Genomic DNA, 26,441 nt, shown 5'->3' on the forward strand with positions numbered 1-26,441 from the left:
GCAAGTACAAGTATGAGGACAAGGATGGGAAATAGCCTGTGTGCCGCTTCTTCGGGAATAAATGGGCTGAGATCTACAGGAATCGGTGAGTGGGGGATGGGCTGTGTCAGGGCAAGAGGTGGTATAGGTCCTCCTAGTCTGAAATAGGGGGTCTCTGGGGCTGCTTTCTGGGGGCCAGCACCTCCTCCTGGTCTCAGACTTAGGTCCCTGGAATCTCCAGGGCTTTACCAACATCCACACCCCAGATATTTTGTGTCTCTGGAGAGGGCTTAGGGGCCTGGATTGGGAATGTGGATCCCTGTGCCTTCTCAAAGCTCCACAACTCTTTCCTGGGAAGAGCTCACCCTCTGTGCACAGTGGGGGCGGGGGAGGGGGTACCATTGGATCAGGACTCGGGAAACCTGGCCCTTCCCCTCAGGCAAAGGAATCTAAGCTTTGTAAACTCTTGGCAGTAATATTTTCTCAATGTCTACAGTTATAGTTATACAGCTGTTGGAATCAGCCTTCTTCCCTTACTTTTCCACTTTCTAAAATTTGGAAATGCTATCAAAGGAATACAGGCCCGTGGCTCAAAGCAACCCGTTGCGAAGTTGTACTCTTCAGAGGTGATGATTTAAACTCATGGCTCTTTCCCTCTGGCCTCTCCTGCGACCTCCCCCAAAGTGCACTTTATTGCTCTTCCTTCATTTATCAACTTTATTTTTTAAAAAGTTTTATTTAAGTAATCCCACCCAACGTGGAGCTTGAACTCACAACCCCGAGATCCAGTCGCATGCTCTTCCAGCTGAGCCAGCCAGGCGCCCCTCCTTTATCAAATTTAGATGTCCTCCGTGGACTACTGGCAAGCTCCTAATCTCTGTTTATAGAAGCCAAGTCCACGGTTAATTTGTGTGTAATTTATTTGCCTTTTTCCCCCCACCCTGGGAGGAGGGCAAGAAGGAAGTTTTGTGCAAGTCTCCATTGTTAGTCTTGTTGAAATGGCCAAGGACTTTTAAAGCAGGGGAGTGTCTATGGAGCGTCTAGTATTTGGCAGGCGAGAATTCTACCACTGAACCACCAATGCGGAGCGTCTAGTATTTGGGATTACCTCGTGTGCACTGCTGTGATTTCAGTCCTCATCCAGCCCCTGCCCACCCTTGCCCACCCCAGTTTCTGATCTTCCTGGCCTGGTGTCCAGGTTTAGGAACCAATGCCCCAAACAGTGTTCTCAAGATTTCTCACCGCCAGGGCCTGGGCTCCACCCTGGAGAATTGAGGCCTGATGGTTTTGACCTTGACCGTTCTTCATAGTTTACAAAGCATGCACCATCCAGGTCCATTATCTCCTTTACATTTGGCACTGGCTGTAAGGGGCTGGCCTGGAGCGTTCGCTCTCATGGAGCAGGTAAGAGAAGTGGAGGCAGGTGGCTTTAGCCAGGATTTGTCACGGGTCCAGTAACAGGAGGCACGCTAGCACCGTGTTGTGGCTGCTCCTGGGTCCCGAGGTGGGGCTTGGGTTGTTCACATCTAGTGAGCGGTAAATGCAAACATTCCTGCCCACTGCATCCCCTCGCCCCCCCCCACTGGACTGAAAAATGCCCAGGTGTGGGGCCCGAAATCCACCTGCATTCTCAGAGGATGCCAGCCCCTCGGGGTCTCAGGGACCGGGGTGGGACATCTGCCCTGGAGTGACCTCATGGCACTGACCGCTGTGCCCCCCTCCCCACCTGCCCAGCTTCTGGAAGGAGCACCACTTCGAGGCCATTGCCCTGGTGGAGAAGGCCCTGCAGGCCGTTGTGTGGCGGCAGCGCCCCCCGCATGACCTCGGCTGCCCTCTGGTAGATGTACCACCACTCCCAGCTGCAGGTGAGCCGGCCGTCCCAGGGGGGCTGCTTTTTTCCGTGGTGGGGTGAGGGAGAACGTGGAAGAAGGGAGAGGGCTACACAATTACTTGATAGTTTCTGAGATGATTCCTTTTCTTCTGGTGTTTCTCCATGCGAATTCTCTTCTTTGGGAAGTTTCATTAAGTGCCCCGTTAGGAACTCCACGGGCCCTATTAAAATAGTGTGATTATTCCAACTTCACAGATGAAGTGATTTCAGAGGCGCTTAAGGCCCCACAGCTACACGTGACCGGGCACGAGCATCCAGTGGACTCTGAAACTTACATCTCTAACCATTAGCCTTTGTTCCACCCCATGCCGCACGCTTGCAGAGTCGGGCCCTGTGCCTGGTGGGGTCACCCCCTCTGCTGTCCCAGGCTGCCCTCACACCTTTCTCTGGCTTCAGCATGATCTACTGAGGGCTCCCCTTTCCTGAGCTGTTCAGGGCCAGGCCTGACACAAATACTTCACAAAATTTTAATTCCTGCAAAATAAAGGAAGTTTGAAGTTTGGGGATGTCAAGTGACTACCCCGGGTGTACCCCACTGCGGAGGGGCACAGGGGAGCAGCTCTGAACTCACGTCTGCCTGCTGGGGAGTCTGTAGAGGCCAGCCTTTCAAGCTCTTTGCAGGCTGTGTAAATTCTGGAAGAACGTAGGCTCTAAGTAGACATCAGAGCCCGGGTCTCGGCAGAGGCAGGGCGGGGAGGGAGGGGGTGCACCTGGAGCCATCATGGTGCATAATGTGTTCACATCCGGCGGTCTCCCCTTGCAGGGTGCCCACGGGGACGCCGTCATCCTGGGCATGTCCAGCGTGGAGCAGCTGACACAGAACTTGTCAGCGACCGAGGAAGGGCCCCTGGAGCCGGCCGTGGTGCAGGCCTTCGATCGAGCCTGGCACCTTCGATTGTTGCCCACGAATGTCCCAACTACTTCTGCTAGGGCCAGTCCTGGCTTGAGGTGGCAGAGGGCCTCCCATCTGTCACTTCTTTTGACAATCTCACCGTGGGCCTTAAATGGCTTTATTTGGCCTGTTCTTTCTCCACAGTGTCTGCTCACGAGCTGTTTATTTCCTCCATTCCCGCAATGCTCCCAGCTGCCTTCACGAGAGAAGGCTGTGCTGTGACCCACTCGGGCGTGTCCTGCTTGGACAGAGCGGGCGCTAGACCCGGCTGCCCAGCCACTCTGCTGCCTGTCCTTCCCAAGGGCTTGCGGGGAGGGGGCAGGAGCGCAGGCTTCCCAGCCTCCCGTCCAGAATCCAGCCCGACCTCCGGACAGGGCAGCTGGAGGTGGTCCTCTCTCTGCTACGCACAAGAGAAAGGGCCATATGCCCTGAAAGTTTACCTACCATTAGAGTCAATCCCAAGAATAAAAGTCCCCAGGATGCTGTGTAACAGTTTTCATATCTGCTCTGGGTTTCAGCAGTGGCTTTACTCGTCTTAGCGAAAGCATCCTGTAAGACCCCCGGCCCTGGCTCGGGCAGGGGATAGGACTGGGGGGGAGGAGGGAGAGAAAGAAAGAGGCAGGAAGGGTGGCCAGGGTTCCTTTATTCCTTGGCAAACCCCCATGTCCAGGAGGCGCAAAAGGGCCAGAGGAGAGAAGCCCCGGCTCTGGGGGTGGCTCTCACGTCCCCAGACGTAATGCGGGAGCCAGTGCTGGAAGCTGGCTCCAGGTAAACAAAGGAACCCAGAGAATCCAAATAAAAGTCCAAAGCCAAGGCCTTTTTTCTAGGAAAAGTCCTCTTTGCTGTCCACAGGAGCCACCTTGCAGACAGTTTTATTCCTTATAGAAGAGCAGTCCATCCCTCTCGCCCTCCCTGCTGTTCAGTGAGCGGGGTGGTTCCCACAGTCCGTCCCCAGTATCTGTCAGCAGTCATCTTCCCCCTCTGATTCTTCTGCCGACTCGGATGCACTCTCGGGCAAGTCATCTCCCATCTGCTGGAACCTTCCAGAATGTGCATCCCACATGTATTTGATGGTGACCTTGAATTCAGCCATCTCATACCCGAAAAGCTTCTGCAAGGGACGCATAAAGGGAACCAATGGTTAGGAGGAGCAAGGGTTGGGATGCCTGGGTGGCTCAGTTGGTTAGGCAGCTGCCTTTGGCTCAGGTCATGATCCCAGGGTCCTGGGACTGAGTCCCACATCGGGCTCCTTGCTCAGTGGGGAGCCTGCTTCTCCCTCTGCCTGCCACTCCCCCTGCTTATGCTTGCTTGCACTGACAAATAAAATCTAAAAAAAAAAAAGGAGGAGCAAGGGTAACATGAAGCAGCCAGGGGCCCTGGTGCTACAGCCCGCTGACCGTGGCCAGGGTGGGGTGGGGTGGGGGGACAGACAGACTCACCAGCACACGGGCCTGCTCTGGGGTCAGCACGTCGCCCTCCTTACACACCTCGTGGTCGGACAGCAGGGTCACCACACCTACAGAGAAAGGAACCCTACACGGTGACTTCGGCACAGAGGCCCATGCACAGCTCTCTGCCCACTGCCCAGAGCTGAGAGGGAGCTGGTTGGTCCCCTGTCCTTCCCACCCTCCCCAGCACACTCAGGCTAAACCTGCAAGTGCTCAGCTGCCCAGGAGGGACTGTGGGGGGATGACGGCCCCCTCACGTCCCTTAACTGCTGTGTTCTGGCTGTGAATTACTATCCACTCTTGCCCCGACCAAGAGGTGGTCACTCAGTCCCATTTTCATCTGAGGAAATGGAGACTGGCAGAAATGAGCTGCTCAGCCACAGAGGCCAGAGGGGGTCTGTCAGGTTTGGGAGCTTGTGTTCCTGGCAGCTAAGCTGTGACCTTTCAGCTCCAGGGGTTTCCCCATACCTCTCTTGAGGGCAGTGGGCAGGCCCAGCTGCCTCAGCTGTGGCTCCATGGAGTGGGGGAACTGCTCCAGGGGCCCAGGGTCCAGGGTCACAGTGAAAGTTGCTTTGTTTCCGGCTCGAGCGAAGTCCATTTCCGTGTATTTCGTAAACCACCTCAGGAAAAGACAAGTGGTGGTGGTGGGGTTCCTGAATGGCCCACCAGCCGGGCATGAAGTCAGGCTCCCCTGGCCTCCCCTCCCTGCCCACATTTGCTGCAGACCGCTTGGTGCTGCAGAGAACGAGGACTCAGGAGCAGTATTCCAGGAACCAGTTTTTACTTGATATCTCCGTACTGTACAAAGTACCCAGATTATTCCTTCCCTGTTAGTCCTCAAAAACACTTACTCATTCACTTCCTCCTTGGTGCGGTTGGTGAAAAGGAGACCGACCTCACCCCTCAACTTCTTGCTGACCTACAGAACAAAAGTGGGGTCGGCCCAGTCCCATTAGACATATGGCAATATCTGCAGATGTTTTTGGTTGACACAGCTGGGGGGGGCACTACTCTGGGTCTGCAGGTTAAAGGAGAACCGAGCTTTAAGCCAGGCCTTGATCTGCCCGATCCTTCCACAGGCCAGGCCAGAAACTCACTTGATGCAGGTTGTCTTTGTACTCGTCAGCTGGGCTTCGACCCAAGGCCACCATCATTACCTTGTTTTTGCCAAAGAACATCCTAGAGAGAAAAAGGGGTCCGTGAAGGAAGGGCCCCCTCCACCGTCCCCCAGTCAAGGTGTAAACCTGCTCTAGTCCCCAGGAGCCCAAACTCAGGCCCAGGCTGCTGGGCCGCAGGAGGCTTGGCCAGAGGCTCCTACTTCCGTGCAGTCCTGCCGGCTCTCTGTCCACAGCCCAGGACCCCCTTCATTTTTTCCTGCCTACAGACCTCAAACATCCACAGTATTTTGTCTACTGGCCCACTGTGGGTGTTATGTGATCCCCTAGACCCCCAATCTGGATGTATGGAAGAGGCACATTCACTGGTCTGAGGCAGACCAGAGTCATCACTCGTACCATCACAGATCCAGCCCAAGGACGGGTACCCGCCATATGGCTCACGCAGCCTGCTCTCGGGTCACCGTGTGCATCTTGGAGTATACACCGACATTCTAAAACTGAAGGGATGGTCCTAAAAGGACCAGATCCCAGGAGTTAAGGGAGCCCCTTCTCCTGAGGGATCACTGCTCAAACATTCCCTGACCAACTACCCAGTCCTGCCCAAGGAGCTCAATGCAAGACCAGTTTTAACAGTTAAAAAGTGCCTCTGGAGAACGTGAAGCTTTGTCCTCAGTAAGGTGGTATCTGTGTGACCCAGATACCCAAGGGTCAATAACTGCCCCTGTGCTTTGAGAGCATCCTTGCTTCTTCTCTACGCAGAAGGGCCTTCTTACCGGCTGTGCTTCCAGGCGTTCCGGATGTCCTTCAGCTTGCTGTTCCTCATGTTGGCCACGGAGAAGATGAAAAGGTACTGGTACGTATCCACACATTTTCGAAGCTATGGGACAATTCAGTGGGGTTCTGGAGTTCAAGGGGCAGCATGGGTTGGGCCTCAGATGGGGAAGAATCTGGTCTAGGTCCCTAACAACCGTGGAAGTTTAGAGCTGGAGGCGTCTAGTTGTTTCCTCCTTACTTCCGTTACTGAAGCCAAGATCACGGACTACAGGGGCTACCCTGAGGCAAAGTAGGTATGCTCTCAAAGTGCAGGTAAGCTGAGATCCCATGGCCTCCCAGCTTTCTGACTTATCCGTGCCCGGCGTGGAATGGATTGCTTTGCTCTGCTCATTAACTGACAACCCAGAAACACTTAGCTACGCTTGGAAGCTCCTGCTAAATGGAAATATATAAAGCCTCACTCTTTACTCAAACGGGAGGTGGCTCATCGGCCCTGCTGTGCCCACATTGCTGATCGCTTTCTTAAGGAAAAGGAATAATTGTGCTGGAGGAGTCTCTCCTCTCACCCAGCCTGTGGCCTGCAGCAGTGCAGACAATAGGCTGGCGCATTTACTCACATCTGATAACCCCATATTTTTTTTTAAAGTTACTTTATGTGGGACTTGAACTCATGACCCCGAGACCAAGAGTCACATGCTCTACCACCTGAGCCAGCTGGGCGCCCGACGTAACTCCACAGCTGACATTGGGCAGGCTACCAAATCTCTCTAAGCTTCCGTTAGCTAGCTGCAAAACAGCGCTAACTCCTCCCAGGTACGCTGTGAAGATGGAGTGGAACAGCACAGGGAGTACTTAGTGCGGTGCAAAGTGCAGAGTAAGAGCTCGGTCAAAGCTGGAAATCATTACTATGGGAGTTTTTATTGGTGCTGCTGCTGGAGGAAAGAGGACAGAACCAGCACCTCACGGTGGTGTTTTTCTCTCCCCACCCCCCCCTTTAAAAAAAAAAAACAAAAAACAATGTTTCCCTGCCAGCCCTCTAGCCACCTTTATAAACCAAATACAAGGTCTGGAACAATAAAAAGAATGAGCTCTTACCTCTTCTATCAGGTTCTGTTTCAGTTCTAAGCCTTTCTTGGCAGTTTTGGTTAAGGAAACTAATAAGAGAAGAGAGAGAGAGGTGATAAGAGACGAATCCAGAGGCCCTGCAGACTCATTTCCATCTTCCCTTTGGCAGCTCAGCTGGACCAAAAGCCAGGGTGAGGAAAGGCAAGGCTATGTGTTCCCAGGGTCCTAAGAGTGCCTACTCTAGTGTTCCTGAGCCTGGACATCCCCTGACATATCTCCTATTACTTAGACAAACCAGATGTTCCTGCATCCCTCTTAGTTCAGCTAAACTAAGAATCTGTACTGCAGTGTAGGGGCAGGGCTTGCTCCTGTTACTGGAGTGCTTTCAGTGGCTGGCTCAGGCGGGTCCCTTTCTGCTCTCTGCCATGGTGCACAGAGAAAATCTTTGGTGGCATCTGCTGGGGAACAATGAATCTGGGGACTCTGTCTCCTCTGCTCTATCTTGTTCTGCAGTTTGGACTCATGGATAAAGTACTGCCTCTCTGGGGAGGGCAAGCACCTCTGCCCAAGAGCTGGGGCTCAATTTCCTCTTATCCAGAAGGGTATGGCATTTGCCAGATCTCACCAGGGCTCCCTCTACAGAACCCAATCATTCCACAAACACTTAACAGAGCATCAAATGCAAAGCTAAGGGTACCCCCCGTAATGGGGCAATTTTTATTCATCCTGCCTGGCATATACGTGGAACAATAATCTCACTGGTCAGGGTAAGGGCAGCACAGGAGAGTAAACACAATGCCCTTGTGCATTTCTCACCACTTCCACTGCTACAACTGTGGACCAAGCCAGCGCTACCCTCTCTTGGATTACTGTTGGTCTCGCTCCTTCCAACTTTGCCTTCTCTCCCCACTTTCCCCAGTCTATTATCAATAAGGCAACTAGGGTGATTTTTTTTAAGCTTTTTTAGAGAGGGAGAGGTGGGGGGAGGAGCAGATGGAAAGGGAAAGAGAATCTTTTTTTTTTTTTTTTAAAGATTTTATTTATCTATTTGACAGAGAGAGGGAACACAAGCAGGGGGAGTGGGAAAGGGAGAAGCAGGCTCCCCGCCAAGTAAGGAGCCCGATGCAGGGCTCAATCCCAGGACCCTGGGACCATGACCTGAGCAGAAGGCAGATGCTTAACAACTGAGCCACCCAGGGGCCCCTGGAAGAGAATCTTAAGCAGGCTCCACCCCCAGCACAGAACCTGAAGTGGGGCTCCATCCCACCACCCTGAGATCATGACCTGAACCAAAACCAAGAGTCTGACGCTCAACCGACTGAGCCATCAAGGTGCCCCTAGGGTGATCTTTTAAAATTTAAACCATGTTGGGGTCCCTGGGGGGCTCAGTCAGTTAAGTGTCTGACTTTGGCTCAGGTCATGATCTCAGGGTCCTGGGATTGAGCCCTGTATTGGGCTCCCTGCTCAGCAGAGTCTGCTTGTCCCTCTCCCTCTGCTCCTCCCCCCGCTTGTGTTCCGTCTGTCTCTCAAATAAATAAAATCCTTAAAAAAAAAAAAAGTAAACCATATCCATCTCTGCTCAAGCTCTCGGATGGCTACCCACTGCACCTGGGTGTGAAAGCCAATTCCTCGGGAAGGTTTATAATGCCCAACCTACTCCCTCTTCTTTGTGTACTCTGCTCTAGCCACACTGGCCTCTTGCCCCAGAACACATCAAACGTGCTCTCAATACAGTCCCTTTGCACTTTATCTTCCCTCTCCTTGGAACACTACGCTCTGGGGTAACTCCGTGGATGGCTCACTTCCTTTCTTTAGGTTTCTGCCTATTTGTCAGCTCATCAGAGACCTTCTCTGGTTGCACTAAACGAAATAACATCACTTTTTAAAAAAAAATTTTTTTTTTAAAGATTTTACTTATTTGAGACAGAATGAGAGAGAGAGAGCACATGAGAGGGGGGAGGGTCAGAGGGAGAAGCAGACTCCCTACCGAGCAGGGAGCCCGATGCGGGACTCGATCCAGGGACTCCAGGATCATGACCTGAGCCGAAGGCAGTCGCTTAACCAACTGAGCCACCCAGGCGCCCCGAAATAACATCACTTCTTTATCTCACTTTTAGTCCGTGAGACTCATCACGATCTGACTTGATTCGACTTTTGGTGTTTTGGGGAGGATATATTTCCTATGTCTAAAACTTTAAGCTCAATGAGGACTCTAGGCTTTCCTTACTGTAACTGCTGTATCCGCCCAACGCCTACAGTGCCAGGCCCCTAAGTACCTGTTTCAGCCTGGGTGAAAGAGACTACCACATAGTAGTCAGGAATGGTCTCTCAGGAGGTGCCTTATGAACTGACAACTGAAACAGACCAAACCACATGAAGATCTAAGCGTAAGCATGCCACGCAGAAGCAACTGCAAGCAAAAGGGCCAGAGCCGGGACTAAACCTTCCCAAAGGAAAGACGGCCAGGATGGTGGGAGCGCAGAGAGCGAAGGGAGAAAGGCTGAAGTGGGAAAAGTGGGTCAAGGCGAGATCGGGCGCAGCCCGGGCGCTCAAAAGCTGTTTTCCGGCCTAGTAAGCCTTGGAAGGGCACCCGAGGACCGGCAGTCTCCGCTCCCCTGACCCGACCAGGCTCCAACCCCCTCCGGTGCGCCAGCGGCCACGAAGCCCTGTCGCAGTTTCAAGAGAGCCGGCGGAGTTCCTCGCGCACTCCCCGACGTCCCACTCGGTGCCCCTCAAGCCCCCACCGCAGCCGGCACCCTGCCGGCGGAGCTGCCCATCGGGTCTCGAAGCCCCCTCCCTCACCTTTCTTGTCGCGCTTGGATTTGGGCATCGCGCTGCAGCCACATGCGGCGGAAGGCGGTGCTGCCTGCTAGGACCCCGGCGGCGCGGGGGCCTATGGGACGGCCCTCGGGGGCTGCCCCCACGCGTGCCTGACCCAATCCGCGCCGCAGCCCGCCTGTCCCGCCCGGCTGTCTCCAGGGCGACTTCCCGCGCGCCCGGGGGCCTCCGAGCCCTGAGTGCCTCGGCGAGGGCTTCGCAGGAGGTCCCAACTCTATGGTCTGCGGAGGCGGAGCCTGCGGTCCGGTGCCTGACGGGCCGGCGGCGGGCCGACCCAGGCTCCTATCATGGCGGCGGCGGTCGCGTCTCTCCGGCTCTGGCTCTGGGCTGCCCTGCTTGTCCTTGCGGCCGCGGTCTACGAAGACCAAGTGGGCAAGTTTGATTGGTACGTGCGTGTGGGGCCTGTTGGGGAAATGTATGGCTATTTTGTCAGTACCAGCCTTGTGCCTGCTACAAGGAGGACGGGGTTACAGGCAGCAGGACTGGCTGCAGAACTTGTGGGGCCCAGTGCAAAATGAAAATGTGGGACACCCCCCCCCCCCTTAAAAAGTTAAAGAGGTTTAAGATGGCCACAAGAGGGGCACCTGGGTGGCTCGGTCGTTGGGCGTCTGCCTTCGGCTCGGGTCGTGGTCCCAGGGTCCTGGGATCGAGCCCCGCATCGGGCTCCCTGCTCGGCGGGAAGCCTGCTTCTCCCTCTCCCACTCCCCCTGCTTGTGTTCCCTCTCTCGCTGTGTCTCTCTCTGTCAGTTAAATAAAATCTTAAAAAAAAAAAAAAAAAAAGATGGCCACAACAGAGCATTAAACGGAGCGTCAGGGGCGCTTTTAAGCCAGTCTCTGTGTGACAGGTTGCAGGTTCGTGAAACGGGCCCTGACATTCAAGCATGCTTGGGGTTCTGGTCAGAGGGCACCGTTCCTTCCTCCCCGTCAGGCCCTGTTTCTATGACTGTCAGGTTTCTGATCTACTGGGTGTCGGGGGTCGACAGCCCCTCAGTGAACTCTCATTCTTCCTCGAATTGGCATCTCTTGGGTATGTGAACAGGGGCTTGGGTCTTACCACGAATCCTAAACCGAGTGCCCTTTCTCCCCTCTTTCAGCCCAACCTGGTCCTGGGCTCAGAACAGGGCCAGCAAGTCTCACATCAGCTGGAGGTGCCATTCATAGAGATGCCATTTACTCATTCACTTACTCAGTGTTCCCTCCCTCCCGCCCCCTTCCTTAAGGCCCCGCAGTTAAGGTGTACTTTTGCTGGAGACTAAATTTTGGCACTTAAGGGTTGTGTGACTTGAGAAAGTGACTTATCTGCTCTGTGCCAAGGTTTCTTTATCTGTAAAATGGGCTTATTCATAGTTCATTATTACCTACAGTAGTTGTAAGGATGAATGAGATCATTCTTTTAAGTTAGCACAATGCCTGGCTCATAGAGTACAGTTAGCGTTACGCATTGTTATTTCTATTCAGAGAACAGTTTATTCTTCAGAGCCTAGCTCAGATACCTCCTCCTCTGTGAAGTCTTTTCTGTATCAGATACATTGATTCCCGTATTTGTTGCTTGCCTGTAATATGCCAACAATTGTTCTAGGTGCTGTGGATAGAGAGATAAGAAGGAGCTCAGTCTGGTGGGGCAGTTGTGTATGTATGACAGTGGGATAAATGCAACATAAGTCGTATTTTTAATGATGTGGGCAAATGCTCACAATGTAACGTGCATATTACCCATATATAGCCTATATGTTAATGTTGTATGATTCCAACTTAGTGGAATACTAGATATATATAATTCACAAATAGAAAAGTAAACAGGAGGAAATATCCTGAAACATTAAAAAGTTTATGGTGGTGGCATTTAGGCGTTTTAAATCTTTAAAAATACTTTTATGTATTTTTCACATTTTCTACAATGAGCAGACATTACTTTAATTCTTCTTCTTTTTTCTTTTTTTTTTTTAGAGAAAGAGCATGAGCGGGAAAGGGGCAAAGGGAGGGGAAGAGAGAGAGAGAGTCCTAAGCAGACTCCATGCTCAGTGATACAGGGCTTGATCTCACGACCCTGAGATCATGACCTGAGCCGAAATCAAGAGTGGGACGCTTAATTGAGGCACCTAAGCGCCCCGAGCAGGCATTACTTTTACAGTCCAGATAAAATATAACAATATTTTGAAAGAGAGCATGGGAATTAGAGTCAGAAGATCTTAGTCTTGTGTTTTATTTCTGACTGTAATTACTTGACCCCAACAGACCTTAGTTTACTTATCTGTAAAATGAGAGTAATAATTTTTCCTTTTAAAATAAAGTAATAACGCTTATCCTATACATTTCATAGAGTGTTAAATGGATATAGTGAGAATTAAGTATGTGAAAATACAGATAGAAATTGTCAAACATCCTCTAAGCCTGTGTCTCTACTCTCTGCTTAGTTTCTTTCCTTTTTTTTAATCAGACCAAACAACATCACAAGAGAAATTTCATATAGATGCCACGTGTGTTTAGTTTGCCAGAGATGAGAGTACTTTTTCCTTAACAGCAGTGTGCAAGCACCTCCTGTGTACTTGGTAGTGTGCCATTCAAAGCTAATTATATTCCCTTTATGCTTAGAGAAGCGCGTTGAAAGTGATGGGATATGTTCCAAGGAAAGTATGAGTAATGAATCAAGTGGATCCTGAACATGGAGTGGGCTCGAAAAGGCTGTAGAAAACAGAAGCCTGACCCAGTCTGTTTCTGTAGAAACAGAAACCCAACCCAGTTTCGATGGAAAATTTGCATGAGTTTTTTCTTCAGGGGTCAGTGAAAATAGAAGGGCAAGTTGGATTGTATGCTTGTGGACAACAGGCTTTGTGTCTGTTCCCTCGTGTAATAGTCCCACTATTAATGAATACAGAGAGGACTAATGTTTGTTCCAGTAGGATTTAGGCCAGGTGTTCTTTTGGGTGGCACTTGAGATAATATGTGCTTGCATTTAGAAGTAAGGCTTGTGGGGGCACCTGGGTGGCTCCGCTGGTTAAGCATCTGCCTTGGCTCAGGTCATGATACCAGGGTCCTGGGATTGAGCCCTGAGTTGGGCTCTGCACTCAGCATGGAGTCTGCTTGTCCCTCTCCCTCTCCCCCTCCCCCTGCTCGCTCTCTCTGTCTTTCTCTTTCTCTCTCAAATAAATAAATAAAATCTTAAAAAAAAAAAAAAGAAGTAAGACTTGTGCTGCTTATCTCTTAGGGTGTATCCTCTCTTCTTATTCCCTTGGCTTCTGACTCCGTTGCATAGAAATCTTGCTTTTGGTCAGATCTCATTAACGGACATTCCTCACATGTCCTAAGATAGGTCTTTTCCCACAGCATTTTATGCAGGGATGATTTTGGCCCCTCACATTTCTCTGTCCTCTTCCTTAGGAGACAGCAGTATGTTGGGAAGCTCAAGTTTGCCTCCTTGGAATTTTCCCCTGGATCGAAGAAGTTGGTTGTGGCCACAGAGAAGAATGTGATTGCAGCATTAAATTCTCGAACTGGGGAGATATGTGAGTGACCTGCATAGGCCGGTTAGCTTGGGATGGAATGGCTGACCATAGTGAATCCAGAATGGCCCATGGCTTTTGTAGTCTTCCTGGCTGCTTCCCAAGTAAGGGACATGTTGCCGAAAGATGCATCTCTTACTGGATTCTGATACTTGTTTTTCAGTTGTGTTGTTTTTGAATATCAGCTATTTTCCTATAACTGGCCTTTTTTTAGCCCCTCAGCCTGAGTCCAAAGAGTTCTTAAGATATTATTTCAAAATATTTTTCTATTTCTCTTTTCTACTCTGCAGTAAAGATTTGGATGCCCCCTTTAAATTACTTATGCTGCTTTTATGGATGTTTTTAGGCACGAAATTATGGAAATATAATTTACGATCACTATTTTTCTTGTGAATCATAGAGATTCTGTTAGTTTTGTCATTCATTTATAAGTTTGGGGTGGTAGAGGGTATGGGAAGTGAGGAGACTTCAGATTGGGACAGGAGTGGCTCCTCTCAAACATTCCTCCCCTCGTTACCCAGTGAGTATGAAGGGATCATTGCCAGTTAGGTGTAATCCTTCTCTTCCTCGAAATAAAATTAGATACCGCAGTGCAAAGACCTCTTTGATTCTCTCCTACCTGTCTTCTTGGATGCCTCTCTCCAGTTTATAGTAATGTCTGACTCTCGTGTCTCTCAGTGTGGCGCCATGTTGACAAGGGCACGGCAGAAGGGGCTGTGGATGCCATGCTGCTCTACGGACAAGGTAAGCAAAGTCCTGCTTGGTCTCTATCGTGGTGTTGGCTCCATCTCCCCGTTCCTCGGTTCCTTCCTTTGTACTGGGTCTGCTAGGGAAAGCAGAAGGGGTGTTCCCAAAAGAAAAGGACAGGTATTTCAAATAACTTCTATTTGCATCCATACCTCAGATGTGCGACCATTGCTCCCAGACCATCAGAGGAGGCCACAGAGCACCAGTTGGGGAGGTGACTTCACCATGGTCTTTTCTCTTCCAGATGCAATCACTGTGTCCAATGGAGGACGGATCATGCGTTCCTGGGAGACTAACATTGGGGGCCTGAACTGGGAGATTACCTTGGACAGTGGCAGGTAGAGGGCAAGAAGCTGTATTTCATCTAGGCTTGGCTCGAGGCTTTGCTAGAACACAGGTCTGCGTGGACAGCAATTCAGGATCTTAAGTTTTGTTTTGTTTTTTTTTTAAGATTTTATTTATTTATTTGAGACAGAGAATGAGAAACAGACAGCATGAGAGGGAGGAGGGTCAGAGGGAGAAGCAGACTCCCCACTGAGCAGGGAGCCCGACGTGGGACTCGATCCCAGGACTCCAGGATCATGACCTGAGCCGAAGGCAGTCGCTTAACCAACTGAGCCACCCAGGCGCCCCCCCCTTTAAAAAAATTTTTTTTTTAAGGTTTTATTTATTTATTTGAGAGAGAGAATGAGAGACAGAGAGCATGAGAGGGAGGAGGGTCAGAGGGAGAAGCAGACTCCCAGCAATTCAGGATCTTTTGACATTTTTTTTGCACGGGCCATTGAAGAGCCAAAGAACATCAAACACCCCACGTTTTGATGCTGAGGCCATGGAACACGTGGTTACTCTGCCAGTGTTTATTGAGCACCTGTTAGGTGCAGAGCTCTGTGCTAGGTGCAATATTTATCCTTGCCCTTAAATGCTGCTCCTAATTGTACCGTGACGTGAGAACTCTGAATGTCCTAGGTATAGGAGTGTAATATAAACCTTTCAGTGTTTTACTTTTATGTTGAGAGAACAGCTTGGGCTGCTGCTACGTCTTTGCTGGGGTTGTTTCAATTATAGGGTCGTTGCAATGGGGTACACCTTTTTTTTTTTTTTTTAAAGATTATTTATTTGAGAGAGTGAGAATGAGAGAGAGAGAGTACATGAGAGGGGGGAGGGTCAGAGGGAGAAGCAGGCTCCTCGCTGAGCAGGGAGCCCGATGCGGGACTCGATCCCGGGACTCCGGGATCATGACCTGAGCCGAAGGCAATCGCTTAACCAACTGAGCCACCCAGGCACCCTGGGGTACACCTCTTCTGATAGTAATTTATAACACTTGGCGCGCCCCCAGGCAGTGGGAACCCACATGTGACCGTGAGAAGGTTTCTGTCATCAAGAAACACATGGTCAGCTGGGGGAGGCAGGCATGTAGGCTGTAATGACAGCACGGGGTGAAGGATGCCGTGGTGGAGGGACAGCCTGCCTGCTGGGAAGTCCTAGGGGAAGGAGGGGCTTCACGGGGCTTCAGGGAGGCAGTAGAGCGGAGTGGTAGAAAGCGCAGCCTCCCAGGTCAGCTCACCAGAAACGGAGCCGGTATGAGGATCCTGATGCGTTTGACCCCAAGGCCTGTTTTCTTACCTAGCAAGCTACAGTGGTGGTGTTCCAGATTGCTCTGCTCTGAGACCCTGGAGGTGCCGGGCAGTGCTTACCCCTGCACCTGTGCTCAGTTTCCAGGCACTTGGGCTGGTAGGCCTGCAGGAATCAGTGAGGTACATTGCAGTCCTGAAGAAGACCACTCTTGCCCTGCATCATCTCTCCAGTGGGCACCTCAAGTGGGTGGAACATCTCCCCGAAAGGTAAGGCCACCTTCCCACCGAGTGATGGCTGCCTTGTCCTGCTCTCTACAAGCTCCTGTTTCTCCCTGAGGGTTGAAGTGTTTGTTCTGACTCAGGCTCTCCTTATGTTGGCATCGTGTGTTGGGCTCACTAGATGTAGGCCGGCACTCAAAGGCTGTGCTCCTTCTGGCATTTCCTTTGCAGTGAGGAGAAAATTCTCAAACTGGGCACTAGAGACAGTCCAGCAAGGGGAATGGCTCCTTGCTTACGGTCATAGCACTCTGGGCTTTCTGACTTCCAGTTCAAGTCCGACTGAGCCTTTCATTCTGTTATGAATCAGAACAACTCAAGAAGAGCCCAGGGTAGGGGCGCCTGGGTGGCTCAGTCGTTAAGCGTCTGCCTTCGGCTCAGGTCATGATCCCAGGGTCCTGGGATCGAGCCCCGCATCGGGTTCCCTGCTCCGCGGGAAGCCTGCTTCTCCCTCTCCCACTCCCGCTGCTTGTGTTCCCTCTCTCGCTGTATCTCTCTCTGTCAAATAAATAAAAAAATCTTAAAAAAAAAAAAAAAAAAAAGAAGAGCCCAGGGTAGGGACTGAGGGAGGTTTGAGATGGTTTCCAGAGGTCCTATTTGTGGAAAGCATTGACGCTGGGAAGGATCAGGATAGAGGGAGGAAAGGAAAAGATTTGCTCAGACCTGTGACCATTTTCAGGGTGTAAAAACTCAAATTTGAATGTGGCCAAGTGCATGGCACCCCTGAGCAAAGCAGGCCCAGTGGGGATTGCTGGCAGCTGCAGTGTGCCTGGCTTACCTCCAGGGGGCAGCCGTACTTAGCCAATTGGCGCCCTATAGGTATGCCTAGCGGTGTCTCTCCTACTTTTTTTTTTTTTTTAAGATTTTATTTATATATTTGACAGAGAGAGACACAGCAAGAGAGGGAACACAAGCAGGGGGAGTGGGAGAGGGAGCAGCAGGCTTCCCGCTGAGCAGGGAGCCCGATGCGGGGCTCGATCCCAGGACCCTGGGATCATGACCTGAGTCGAAGGCAGACGCTTAACGACTGAGCCACCCAGGCGCCCCGCCTCTCCTACTTTTTAAGGAGAGCTAGAAATCTGATTTTTACATGTAAAGTCTCAGTTCTAAATGTTGATGACTATTAAAAAAACAAAACAAAACTGGGAGCCAAACAAATCCTACTTGGGGACTGCTAGGTTGTGACTAGAGGACCCTTGAGGGTGGGCCTGTGGCTGAAGCTGTTGCTCCTTGCTTTTTTTCCCCTCTCTTAGTGACAGCATCCATTACCAGATGATGTATTCCTACGGGTCTGGGGTGGTGTGGGCCCTCGGAGTTGTTCCCTTCAGCCACGTGAACATCGTCAAGTTTAATGTGGAAGATGGAGAGATTGTTCAGCAGGTACGGCCAGGCGTCTGGCTTGAGGAGCCTTGCAGATTGTGGAGGGGAATAGATGGAGCCCTTCTTTGCCTCGGGGAACCAGGGAACTTGGCAGATGCGAAAGCCATCCATGGTCCCTGATTCTGATCACTTGGAAGTTGCTTTCTCCTCATGGAGCATTTGTTTAAAGCCCTCACATTCATGCATGGTGCTCCCCTGTGGTGGCTGGAAAACTATGTAGGTTTTTTTCATTGCCTGCGAGTTTCTTAGGAGGTAATACTCTGAAATAGTGATAGGAAACCACGTATGTCAAACACGGGAGAGAAACGGTTGTCTGAAGTATTGTCCTAAAAATGACCTGGTATATTTTTCCAGTGACCAGAAAGGAAACCCTGATTTTCCTCAGTTTTGGAGCTCTCAAGAAGTTGGGAGGGATGGGAGGAAGTCCTTTGGAACCAGCCATGAAGAACCTTCGAGCTTAGCCCCTGTGAGATTGGTGGGGACCTTGCTGATCAGCAGGAAGGAAGATGTAAACATTCTCACAAACCTCCTGCTGCGATGTCTTTCCTGTAGGTCAGGGTGTCAACCCCTTGGCTTCAGAGTCTCACTGGAGCCTGTGGTGTGGTGGATGAGGCTGTCCTGGTGTGCCCTGACCCGAGCTCACGGTCCCTCCAGACCTTGGCCCTGGAGACGGAGTGGGAGTTGAGACAGATCCCACTGCAGGTGAGAGGTAGTGTTGCTGCTCCCTGGCCCAAGGCCTTGCCTTTGTTGCTTAGAAAAGTCTTTCTCCCAGTGACACTGCTTCCTTCCTGAGCCTTGGCAGTTGTTGGGAGAAGGTTAGGCTTCTGGCTGAACTGGTGTAGGGGAAATGGGCCTTCTTTCTCTTTAGGGAGCCTGGATGGGGGCTTCTGGAGCCACATGCCAAGGCCTAGTTACTTTCACTGGCAAAGTGGGGCCGAGGAAGGAGGCCTGGGACGGATTAGTGGATCAGTGACTTGCCCGAATGTAGCCCTAATCCTCTTTCTTCTTGCCCTTCAGTCTCTTGACTTAGAATTTGCAGGTGGATTCCAGCCCCGGGTCCTGCCCACACAGCCCAACCCAGTGGATCCTTCTCGGGCCCAGTTCTTCCTGCAGTTATCCCCGAGCCACTATGCTCTGCTGCAGTACCATCACGGAGTCCTGAGTCTGCTCAAAACCTTCCCACAGGTAACTGCAGGCAGCATGGTGCTAGGATTCGGGAGGATCTAGCCAAGATGTGCTACTGGAAAGCCCTGCCTCTGAATCTGTAGGTGTTTGCTCTGGATCCAGACATCTCTCTGTGTGTGGTTTGAGAAGGGTTCGCTTTTGAGCAGAAACGGAATACCTTTTCTTCTGAGAGTCACAAAGTATCTTTAGAGTAAAAGTGGCGCCTTCTCTGAGTCCACAGGAGAGTGGGGATGTTAATTCAAGCTTCCCTATGGATACTAAGAACAGTATGAGATTGAGGGCCAGTGTGTGCCTGTGTTGGAGGTAGGGGAAGGGCCTGTTTTCAGCTATAGATGCCCTTGGGGCCTCCCTCTGTTCTCAGGTGCCCTGGCTGCTGTGCTTCCAAGTCAGGAGCACTTTCAGCTCCAAGGCCGAGGGACCTCCCTGTAGAGATGCTCCTCTGTGAGGCCGCTGGCTGGTATAGCCCCATTTAGGAACTGACACTTTGCTTTATTCCTAGGCTGCCCTCGTGAGCTTTGCCACCACTGGGGAGAAGACAGTGGCTGCAGTCGTGACTTGTCGCAGTGAAATGGTGAGTACCGAGAGTAACAGCTAGCGCTTGGGGGTTCTCCTTCCTTATGTCTCCCAGGAGCCCTGAGAACTAAAAGTCGGGGCAGTTTGAACCCAGGGGGCAGGCAGCTGTTGAGAAGTAAGTTCTCACTTGCTCTATAGCGCTTTCAGCATCAGCAGCCCCCTTGTCCCCAGGAGTGGGACCCTCATAGTACAACCCCACTTTCATTTGAGGCTGTTAGGAGCTACATAGGCTCTGCGAGCAGGAGTGAGGGGTGACGTTTGTCTTCTCCCAGGTGCTAAGATGACACAGAAGAGAGGGCTTCATTTCGGTGACTGGGGGGTGACCCTGTGGGTTAAATGTTCTCTTCTGTCTTCCTCTTTTCCCTAGCAGAAGCCTAGTGGTTCTGAAGATGGGTCACTGGGGAGCTTTGCGGAGAAGCCCAGTGCTCAGGTATGGTGTGGCATTGGGCAATGTACAGGACCTGGGCCTCCAGGGAGGCTGGGAGTGGGTCTCCCGGAGTTATCAGCCTCAGATGGGGTTTGCCGCTCGCTGTAAATCATGCTTGTCTGGATCCTTTGTAGTTGGGATGTCTGAAGTAGAATCCCTAGAACCTGTTCTTAACCACTTTTTTCTCTGGCTCTGTTGCCCCGTGTCTTCTGCGCCCCTGGCTCGTGTTGCTGAGCGGTGATCTGTGCGGTTGGGCTGGAGTGGAGCGTGGGCCCCCGGGCGGCGTGCATCTGCTCTGTCTTCTGCTCCTGAGCTCTTCTGAAGAGCTTTGTGATTTCCTTGCTGGGGTCCTCCTTCTCTTGGGGAAGTCTACTGCGCTGTACTGACTTCCTTCTGAAACAAGTATCGTGCTTGTTATCCTGTTTACTTACTCACATACCTTGTTTCTGCTTTGGGATTTAGCTTTCTTTTTTCCTTTTATTTTCCTTCATGTATATTTCTTCTCTTGGCCTGGTCCTTCTCTGGGGTAGTTAACCCCAATTCTTGGACTTCCTTTGTGGGGTTTGGCTTTGGGGGATATCTTTATTGAGCCGTGCTGTCCGTACCCGTAGGACTCACTGACTTGCTTCAACCAGACCTACACCATTAATCTCTACTTAGTGGAGACAGGTCGGCGGCTGCTTGATACCACCATCCCCTTCAGTCTGGAACAGAATGGCACTCGGCCAGAGCGGGTGAGTCGGAGCCTTTGTCTTCAGGCTCTGTCCCGGGGGCTTCTCAGCATGGGCCTCCCTTTCCTCACGGCCAGGCCTTGGGTCCTGGGTTAGGGCTCTCTGGACATGGGCTCTAGTTCTTCCCGAGTAGCTGACTTGTTATAAGGCCCCGTGAATAGTAGTTGAAGCAGGTATCATTTATTCTAAGTGGTGAGTGTGCCAGGCACTGTGTTGAGCTCTTTGTTTACGCCCTAATCAATTTAGCTCTCTCACCAGCCTTGTGAAGTGCTTATTATTGCCCTTGTTTTACAAATGAAACTGGACCTTGTGAGATCCAGGACCCTGTCCAGAGTCACAGGGCTCATAAGACATCACCAGTGCCCCAGCCTGCACTTTTGGTCGGTGCCTACGTGGCCACTGTGCACATTTAGGGTGTTCTTCAGCCTCTCTGGGCTGTGGCTTCTTCGTCTCCAAAACGGAAGCTCTCACCTTGGCTGCCGGCTCGCTCTGTGGGGAGTGACTGGAGCACAAGGGATGACGCGGTGTCTGGGAAGCACTCAGGTTCCCCCTTGGAGAGGTCTGAGGTACAGCCTCGCACCACTGTGCTGGCTCTGACGCATTCATGTTACCTTCTTGGGGTCTAGATAGTAAGCTGTGTTGCTTAGACAGTGAATCACCCCGTGTCATGGACCTTTAACAACTCCTGATGCCTTGAATTTGGGGGTCCGTTGCTCAGAGGCATTCGGATTCCAGCTGACTGCAGTGGTTGGGACTCTGCTTACAGCTCTTCGTCCAGGTGTTCTTGAAGAAGGACGACTCGGTGGGCTACCGGGCCTTGGTGCAGACAGAGGATCACCTGCTACTTTTCCTGCAGCAGCTGGGTGAGCAGACCTCATTCAGCCCATTTTTTTTAGGCTGGCCCAGATTTCTAGTCAGACTATATTTTTGGGGCCATGGATTGGCTTCTGGGAGAGATTCCAGTGGAGCGTAGGCCTGAATATTTTTTAGAGCCATATGCCATCTGCTTTTGAATAATCCCTTAGCATTCTAGGGTGGGGTCTGCTTCTCTGCCTGACACGAGAGCTTCTGGAATCCCTGAGCCACAGAGAAGAGCCTTCAGGCGATGGGGGAGGCAGGCATGGCTTTTGTAACCAGGGTTTCTATAGCAGGGAAGGTGGTGCTGTGGGGCCGGGAGGAGTCATTGGCGGAGGTGGTGTGCCTGGAGATGGTGGATCTGCCCCTGACGGGTGCGCAGGCCGAGCTGGAAGGAGAATTCGGCAAGAAGGCAGGTATGCACAGAGGACGCCGGGACGGCACCGTGGCTGGGCGCGCTGCTCTGGGAATGGGTCTGGTAGTTAGACCACAAGGGATGCTGGCTCACGGCATCCCCGGCTTCCCGGGCGCGCTCTTTTTGCCCATGTGCGTGCAACTAGCTCTGCGACCAGTTTCCAGTGCCTTCGTGGCCACGTGGTTTGGGTAACCATTCTTTCCTCTGAAAGGAGCCACTTAGGAACCCCTCTGTGGAAAGATCCTGAGGAAAAAGAGTCTTAACTTAGTAGAATCATAGCTACCACTGCCTCAGTACCTCAGATCTGCCAGGCAGATGTGTCACACCTTGTCCCCCAGGCACCAGCCATGTCTTTCTGGAGAGGTGTGATGGGGTTGATGGGGTTGTGGTAACCGGTGGTGCCCTCTGGCGCCTGCCAGTCCCAAGCCCGAGGGTGGACTCGGTTCCCTCCATGCTGGTCAGTCCTGCCTCCCGCCTCTTCCTCCCGTCCCTTCACCTTGCTCCGCAGCCATATGTACTGAGGGCCTCCTCTGGGCCAGGCACCCCGGTAGGCATTGCGGGTTTTCTTGAGCCGAGGATTAATTTGACTTTACTGTTTGTTTCTGCTGCCCGGATCCAGCAATTCAAGGTAAAGTCTGCTTCCTGCTGTCCTGTTGTTCGTTGCTTGCCCACGTGGCTAGCTTTTGGTAAATTCTTTGTTTTTCTGGCCTGCATCAGTGAGGTACATACTGTGTGTGCATGGACCGCTGTGCCTGTGATTTGTCCTGTTTGCCCCTCACTTCTCTTCCTTGCGCTGAGGTTGCTGGGGAGTAGGATACACAAAGGCACTACTTTTTAGTGAGCACTCACCGTGGACCCCGCATGGTGTGAAGTCCTGTGTGTAGATCATGTGGTCTTCGGACTACATGCAATTTTATACACGGGGAACCAGAGGCCAGAGGTTATGTACATTTCCGGGTCACCCAGCTAATAAGTAGTAGAGCTGGGATTTTAATCCAGGCTGCCAGACTCCAGACACCATGCTCTTTACTCATGCTGCCTTGTTCTGGTGGCCACGTTGACCCTGTGGGGGAGACTTGAGGGTGGCGTCCTCATTGACAGGGTCAGGGGTGAATGATAGCCATGGGGGTTGGTGGCACATAGGTCTGTTGGGTGTAGTTTTAATAGCGGACAGGGTGGGAGTAGAGCAGTGGGTAAGGGAAATGCCTGTCTACAGCACACTTACCTCTGCATCCTGCACCCCCACACCCTCCCCTCTTCTGGTTTTGTTGTGGCACTCTGATGCCTTCCTCTGGCCATTCTGGATGTGGGCTGTGGTGGAGACGTGCTCAGCATGGCCGTGTCCTGCATGGCTGATCCCTGACCTCCTGGTCTCTTCCAAGATGCCAGGAGGTGTGGGGGTATTGTGAGCCAGGAAAATAGGTTTTGGAAGTTCCTGCATGGCTGTACCCGAGTGTGAGAGTGGTAGCTTCAGATAAAGGACTGCCCTTTGGGCTTGCAGCCTGGTGTGTGGATGACTTGAGTGCTCTACAGGAGTGGGAGAGACCCCTCATTAGAAGAAGCACCTTGCTGGAAACCCTAGTCTGATGAGGGGTGAGCCTCAGTTGTGTTACCTTTTCCTTGACACCAGACGGCTTGCTGGGGATGTTCCTGAAACGCCTCTCGTCCCAGCTTATCCTGCTGCAGGCGTGGACTTCCCACCTCTGGAAGATGTTTTACGATGCTCGAAAGCCCCGAAGTCAGATTAAGAATGAGATCAACATTGACACCCTAGCCAGAGATGAATTTAACCTCCAGAAGATGATGGTGATGGTGACAGCCTCGGGCAAGGTGAGAGGGTTTTAAGCCCTGGATACCGAACCTTCTGAGGTTCTGTGAGTGGGAAGTAAAAAGTATTTGGTGGGGGATAGCGCTGGTTCTAATTTCCAAGGATAGAATCAGTTCTTCGGTTTGTCTTTCTAGTAGTGAGCCAGTTATTTGTTTATCTTGCAGCTTTTTGGCATTGAGAGCAGCTCTGGCACCATCCTGTGGAAACAGTATCTCCCGAATGTCAAGCCAGACTCCTCCTTTAAACTGATGGTCCAGAGGACTACTGCCCATTTCCCCCACCCCCCACAGTGCACCCTCCTGGTAAAGGACAAGGTGAGGCTGTCCTCCTCGGATTTGAGCCAGAGTGGGTGTGGCTTTTTAGTGTTTTGTAAGTTGAATTTCTCCTGGGCCTTTGGAATTCTGGGAGGGCTAGGGACAGGTATTCAGGGGTTAGAGCTCTGTTTGTTCCAGCTGTTTGTCTGAGTGGAGGAAGCATCCAGGACCGATGGGGGTTGACTCTGGAGGGGGTGTGATGTTACCAGACCTGGAACGAGCCAGCCCTCCTCCTTCCCAAACACAGGCCACTGTTAGCAGCTGAGCGGCTACTTTCTCTTCAGACGAGGGAGAGCAGGACACAAAGCTCTTTATTTCTGCCTCCCAGAATTAGCTGGATTTTTGTGGATTCACTCTAGTGCCATTAGAAAGGGGCACTTTCTCTCTCTCTCCCTCTGTCCCTCCCTCTGCTTGTGCTCTCTTGCTCGCTCACTCTCAAATAATAAAAATAAAATCTTTTTTGAAGAAAGGGTGGGGGGCGCTGGGTGGCTCAGTCAGTTAAGCATCTGCCTTCAGCTCAGGTCATGGTCTCAGGGCTCTGGGATCGAGCCCCACATCAGGCTCCCTGCTCAGCGGAGAGTCTGCTTCTCCCTCTCTCTCTGCCCCTCCCCCTGCTTGTGCTCTTTCGCTCTCTCTCTCTCAAATAATAAAAATAAAATCTTTAAAAAAAAAGAAAGAGCACTTTCTAGGCTTGGTAGGCACCGCTGGAATGGCTGCCCGGGGTTAGTGAATCGGTACTTGACCGTTTTGTTTTTTTTTTTTAAATAATATTTTATTTATTTATTTGAAAGAGAGACAGCAAGAGCGAGAGAGGGAACACAAGCAGGGGGAGTGGGAGAGGGAGAAGCAGGCTTCCCGCTGAGCAGGGAGCCCGATGCGGGGCTCGATCCCAGGACCCCGGGATCATGACCTGAGCTGAAGGCAGAGGCTTAACGACTGAGCCACCCGGGCGCCCCGGTGCTTGACCGTTTTGTTTGTTCCTCAGCGGGTCCAGTACTTGGGTAGCTTTGGAGCCATAGGGGCAGTTTGACCATTTCCCTTCTGACACGTTAGCCTCGGTTCACCTTCGGGCGAAACTATTTTGCGCAAATAGGGAATCCACACACAGGGGTCCCGGGAATCTGTCACAGTTGAGCTGAAGTCCCAGCTCTCCGGATTTACCCTGAGCACGTGCGTCCTTTCCCTGCTGCTGGAGTCTGACAGTTTGCTTGTCCGTGTCAGGAGACGGGAATGAGTTCTCTGTATGTCTTCAATCCCATCTTTGGCAAGTGGAGTCAGGTGGTTCCCCCACTGCTGAAGCGGCCCATCTTGCAGTCTTTGCTTCTCCCCATCATGGATCAAGACTATGCCAAGGTGCTGCTGTTGATTGATGATGAGTATAAGGTATGAGACTTGAGAGTGGCTGGAGAGCGCCTGGGGGGGTCGGGTGTGGGGAGGGTGGTCCCGCAGCAGTTCGTGGCCAGAGCTGGAGGTCTGCAGTCAGCACGTGTGTGGGCTTGAAGGGCATCTTCCTGCAGTGTGGAAACTCAGGCTCTCAGCAAAAGTAGTTTTAAGCCCTATTTGGGTTCAGTGGACTTTAATTCTTTTAAGATTGACTTTTATTCTTAAGGCTTTTTGATGGTGAACTGTAATAAATCTTGAGCAACTGTGCACAGAGCACCCTTTTCCTTTAACACTTTCCTCGGGCTTTCTGGGGTTTTCAAGGTCACGGCGTTCCCAGCCACTCGGAATGTCTTGCGACAGCTACATGAGCTTGCCCCTTCCATCTTTTTCTATTTGGTGGATGCAGAACAGGGACGGCTATGTGGATATCGACTTCGAAAGGTAGGGAAGGCACCTCTTGGCAGGAACTTCCATGGGAGGGGTAGATGTGTTTCCTGACTACTTGGCTAAGAAGTGGATTATACTATTCATTCTTTTGTTTTTTTGTTTGTTTTTTAAGATTTTATTTATTTATTTGACACAGAGAGTGAGAGAGAGAGAGAGAGAGAGAGAGAGCATAAGCAGGGGGAGTGGCAGGCAGGCAGAGGGAGAGGCAGGCTCTGTGCTGAGCAAGGAGCCCGATGTGGGACTCGATCCCAGGACCCCGGGATCACAACCTGAGCCGAAGGCAGACACTTAACGACTGAGCCACCCAGGCGCCCCACTATTCATTCTTTTGTAAATGTGGATCACTATAGTCCTGACGTCTGATTCGTAGTTCTTTTCATATTGAGCAGCAGCTACATGGCAGGCAAGGTTCTAGGTACTGTGAAGAGAGTAGTGCCCAATAGATGACATTTCTGCCCCATGGATTTTTTTTTTTTTTTTTTAAGATTTATTTATTTCAGGGCGTCTGGGTGGCTCAGTCGTTAAGCGTCTGCCTTCGGCTCAGGTCATGATCCCAGGGTCCTGGGATCGAGTCCCACATCGGGCTCCCTGCTCCGCGGGAAGCCTGCTTCTCCCTCTCCCATTCCCCCTGCTTGTGTTCCTGTTCTCGCTGTCTCTCTCTGTCATATAAATAAATAAAATCTTTAAAAAAAAGAAAAAAAGATTTATTTATTTCAGATTGAGGGAAAGAGAGCACGTGAGTGGTGGGAGGGGCAGAGGGAGAGGGAGGAGGAGAGAATCCTTAAGCAGACTCCTTGCTAA

At 51.5% G+C, this 26,441-nt stretch overlaps 2 protein-coding genes across 12 annotated transcripts in view; one reads left to right on the top strand and one right to left on the bottom strand.

The window, feature by feature from the left end:
* Positions 1-3,387: 3,387 nt before the first annotated feature.
* MRTO4 (MRT4 homolog, ribosome maturation factor) lies at positions 3,388-10,107 on the bottom strand. Of its 2 annotated transcripts, none has more exons than XM_035019647.1 (8): positions 9,970-10,107; positions 7,198-7,256; positions 6,102-6,205; positions 5,308-5,389; positions 5,062-5,129; positions 4,679-4,863; positions 4,202-4,278; positions 3,388-3,873 (listed from the first exon to the last, which is right to left on the bottom strand). In XM_035019647.1, the coding sequence occupies exons 1-8, from the start codon at positions 9,995-9,997 to the stop codon at positions 3,724-3,726; spliced, it is 753 nt and encodes a 250-aa protein (XP_034875538.1). In that variant the 5' UTR covers positions 9,998-10,107; the 3' UTR covers positions 3,388-3,723. The 2 variants fall into 2 exon arrangements, with proteins under 2 accessions (XP_034875538.1, XP_034875540.1); XM_035019649.1 differs by having other exon boundaries at positions 3,579-3,873; positions 4,679-4,830; positions 9,970-10,099.
* A 131-nt stretch (positions 10,108-10,238) lies between these two features.
* EMC1 (ER membrane protein complex subunit 1) overlaps positions 10,239-26,441 on the top strand; it is a 28,768-nt gene continuing 12,565 nt past the window's right edge. For 2 of the 10 annotated variants that reach the window (XM_035019637.1, XM_035019641.1), the window contains exons 1-18: positions 10,240-10,390; positions 13,384-13,508; positions 14,184-14,249; positions 14,497-14,590; positions 15,965-16,093; positions 17,356-17,482; positions 18,035-18,184; positions 18,500-18,667; positions 19,167-19,238; positions 19,608-19,670; positions 20,279-20,401; positions 21,165-21,261; positions 21,547-21,669; positions 22,288-22,296; positions 23,299-23,498; positions 23,661-23,810; positions 25,032-25,193; positions 25,515-25,634. In XM_035019637.1, coding sequence (XP_034875528.1) covers positions 10,293-10,390; positions 13,384-13,508; positions 14,184-14,249; positions 14,497-14,590; positions 15,965-16,093; positions 17,356-17,482; positions 18,035-18,184; positions 18,500-18,667; positions 19,167-19,238; positions 19,608-19,670; positions 20,279-20,401; positions 21,165-21,261; positions 21,547-21,669; positions 22,288-22,296; positions 23,299-23,498; positions 23,661-23,810; positions 25,032-25,193; positions 25,515-25,634 — 2,076 coding nt within the window. In that variant the 5' untranslated portion in view covers positions 10,240-10,292. Of the gene's footprint in view, positions 10,391-13,383; positions 13,509-14,183; positions 14,250-14,496; positions 14,591-15,964; positions 16,094-17,355; positions 17,483-18,034; positions 18,185-18,499; positions 18,668-19,166; positions 19,239-19,607; positions 19,671-20,278; positions 20,402-21,164; positions 21,262-21,546; positions 21,670-22,287; positions 22,297-23,298; positions 23,499-23,660; positions 23,811-25,031; positions 25,194-25,514; positions 25,635-26,441 lie in introns of all 10 variants that reach the window. The other 8 variants (XM_035019639.1, XM_035019638.1, XM_035019642.1 and 5 more) reach the window with 8 other exon arrangements.

This window comes from Mirounga leonina, unplaced genomic scaffold (assembly GCF_011800145.1).
Source record: "Mirounga leonina isolate KUSES-001 unplaced genomic scaffold, KU_Mleo_1.0 Mir_173, whole genome shotgun sequence".
NCBI classification, from domain to species: domain Eukaryota; kingdom Metazoa; phylum Chordata; class Mammalia; order Carnivora; family Phocidae; genus Mirounga; species Mirounga leonina.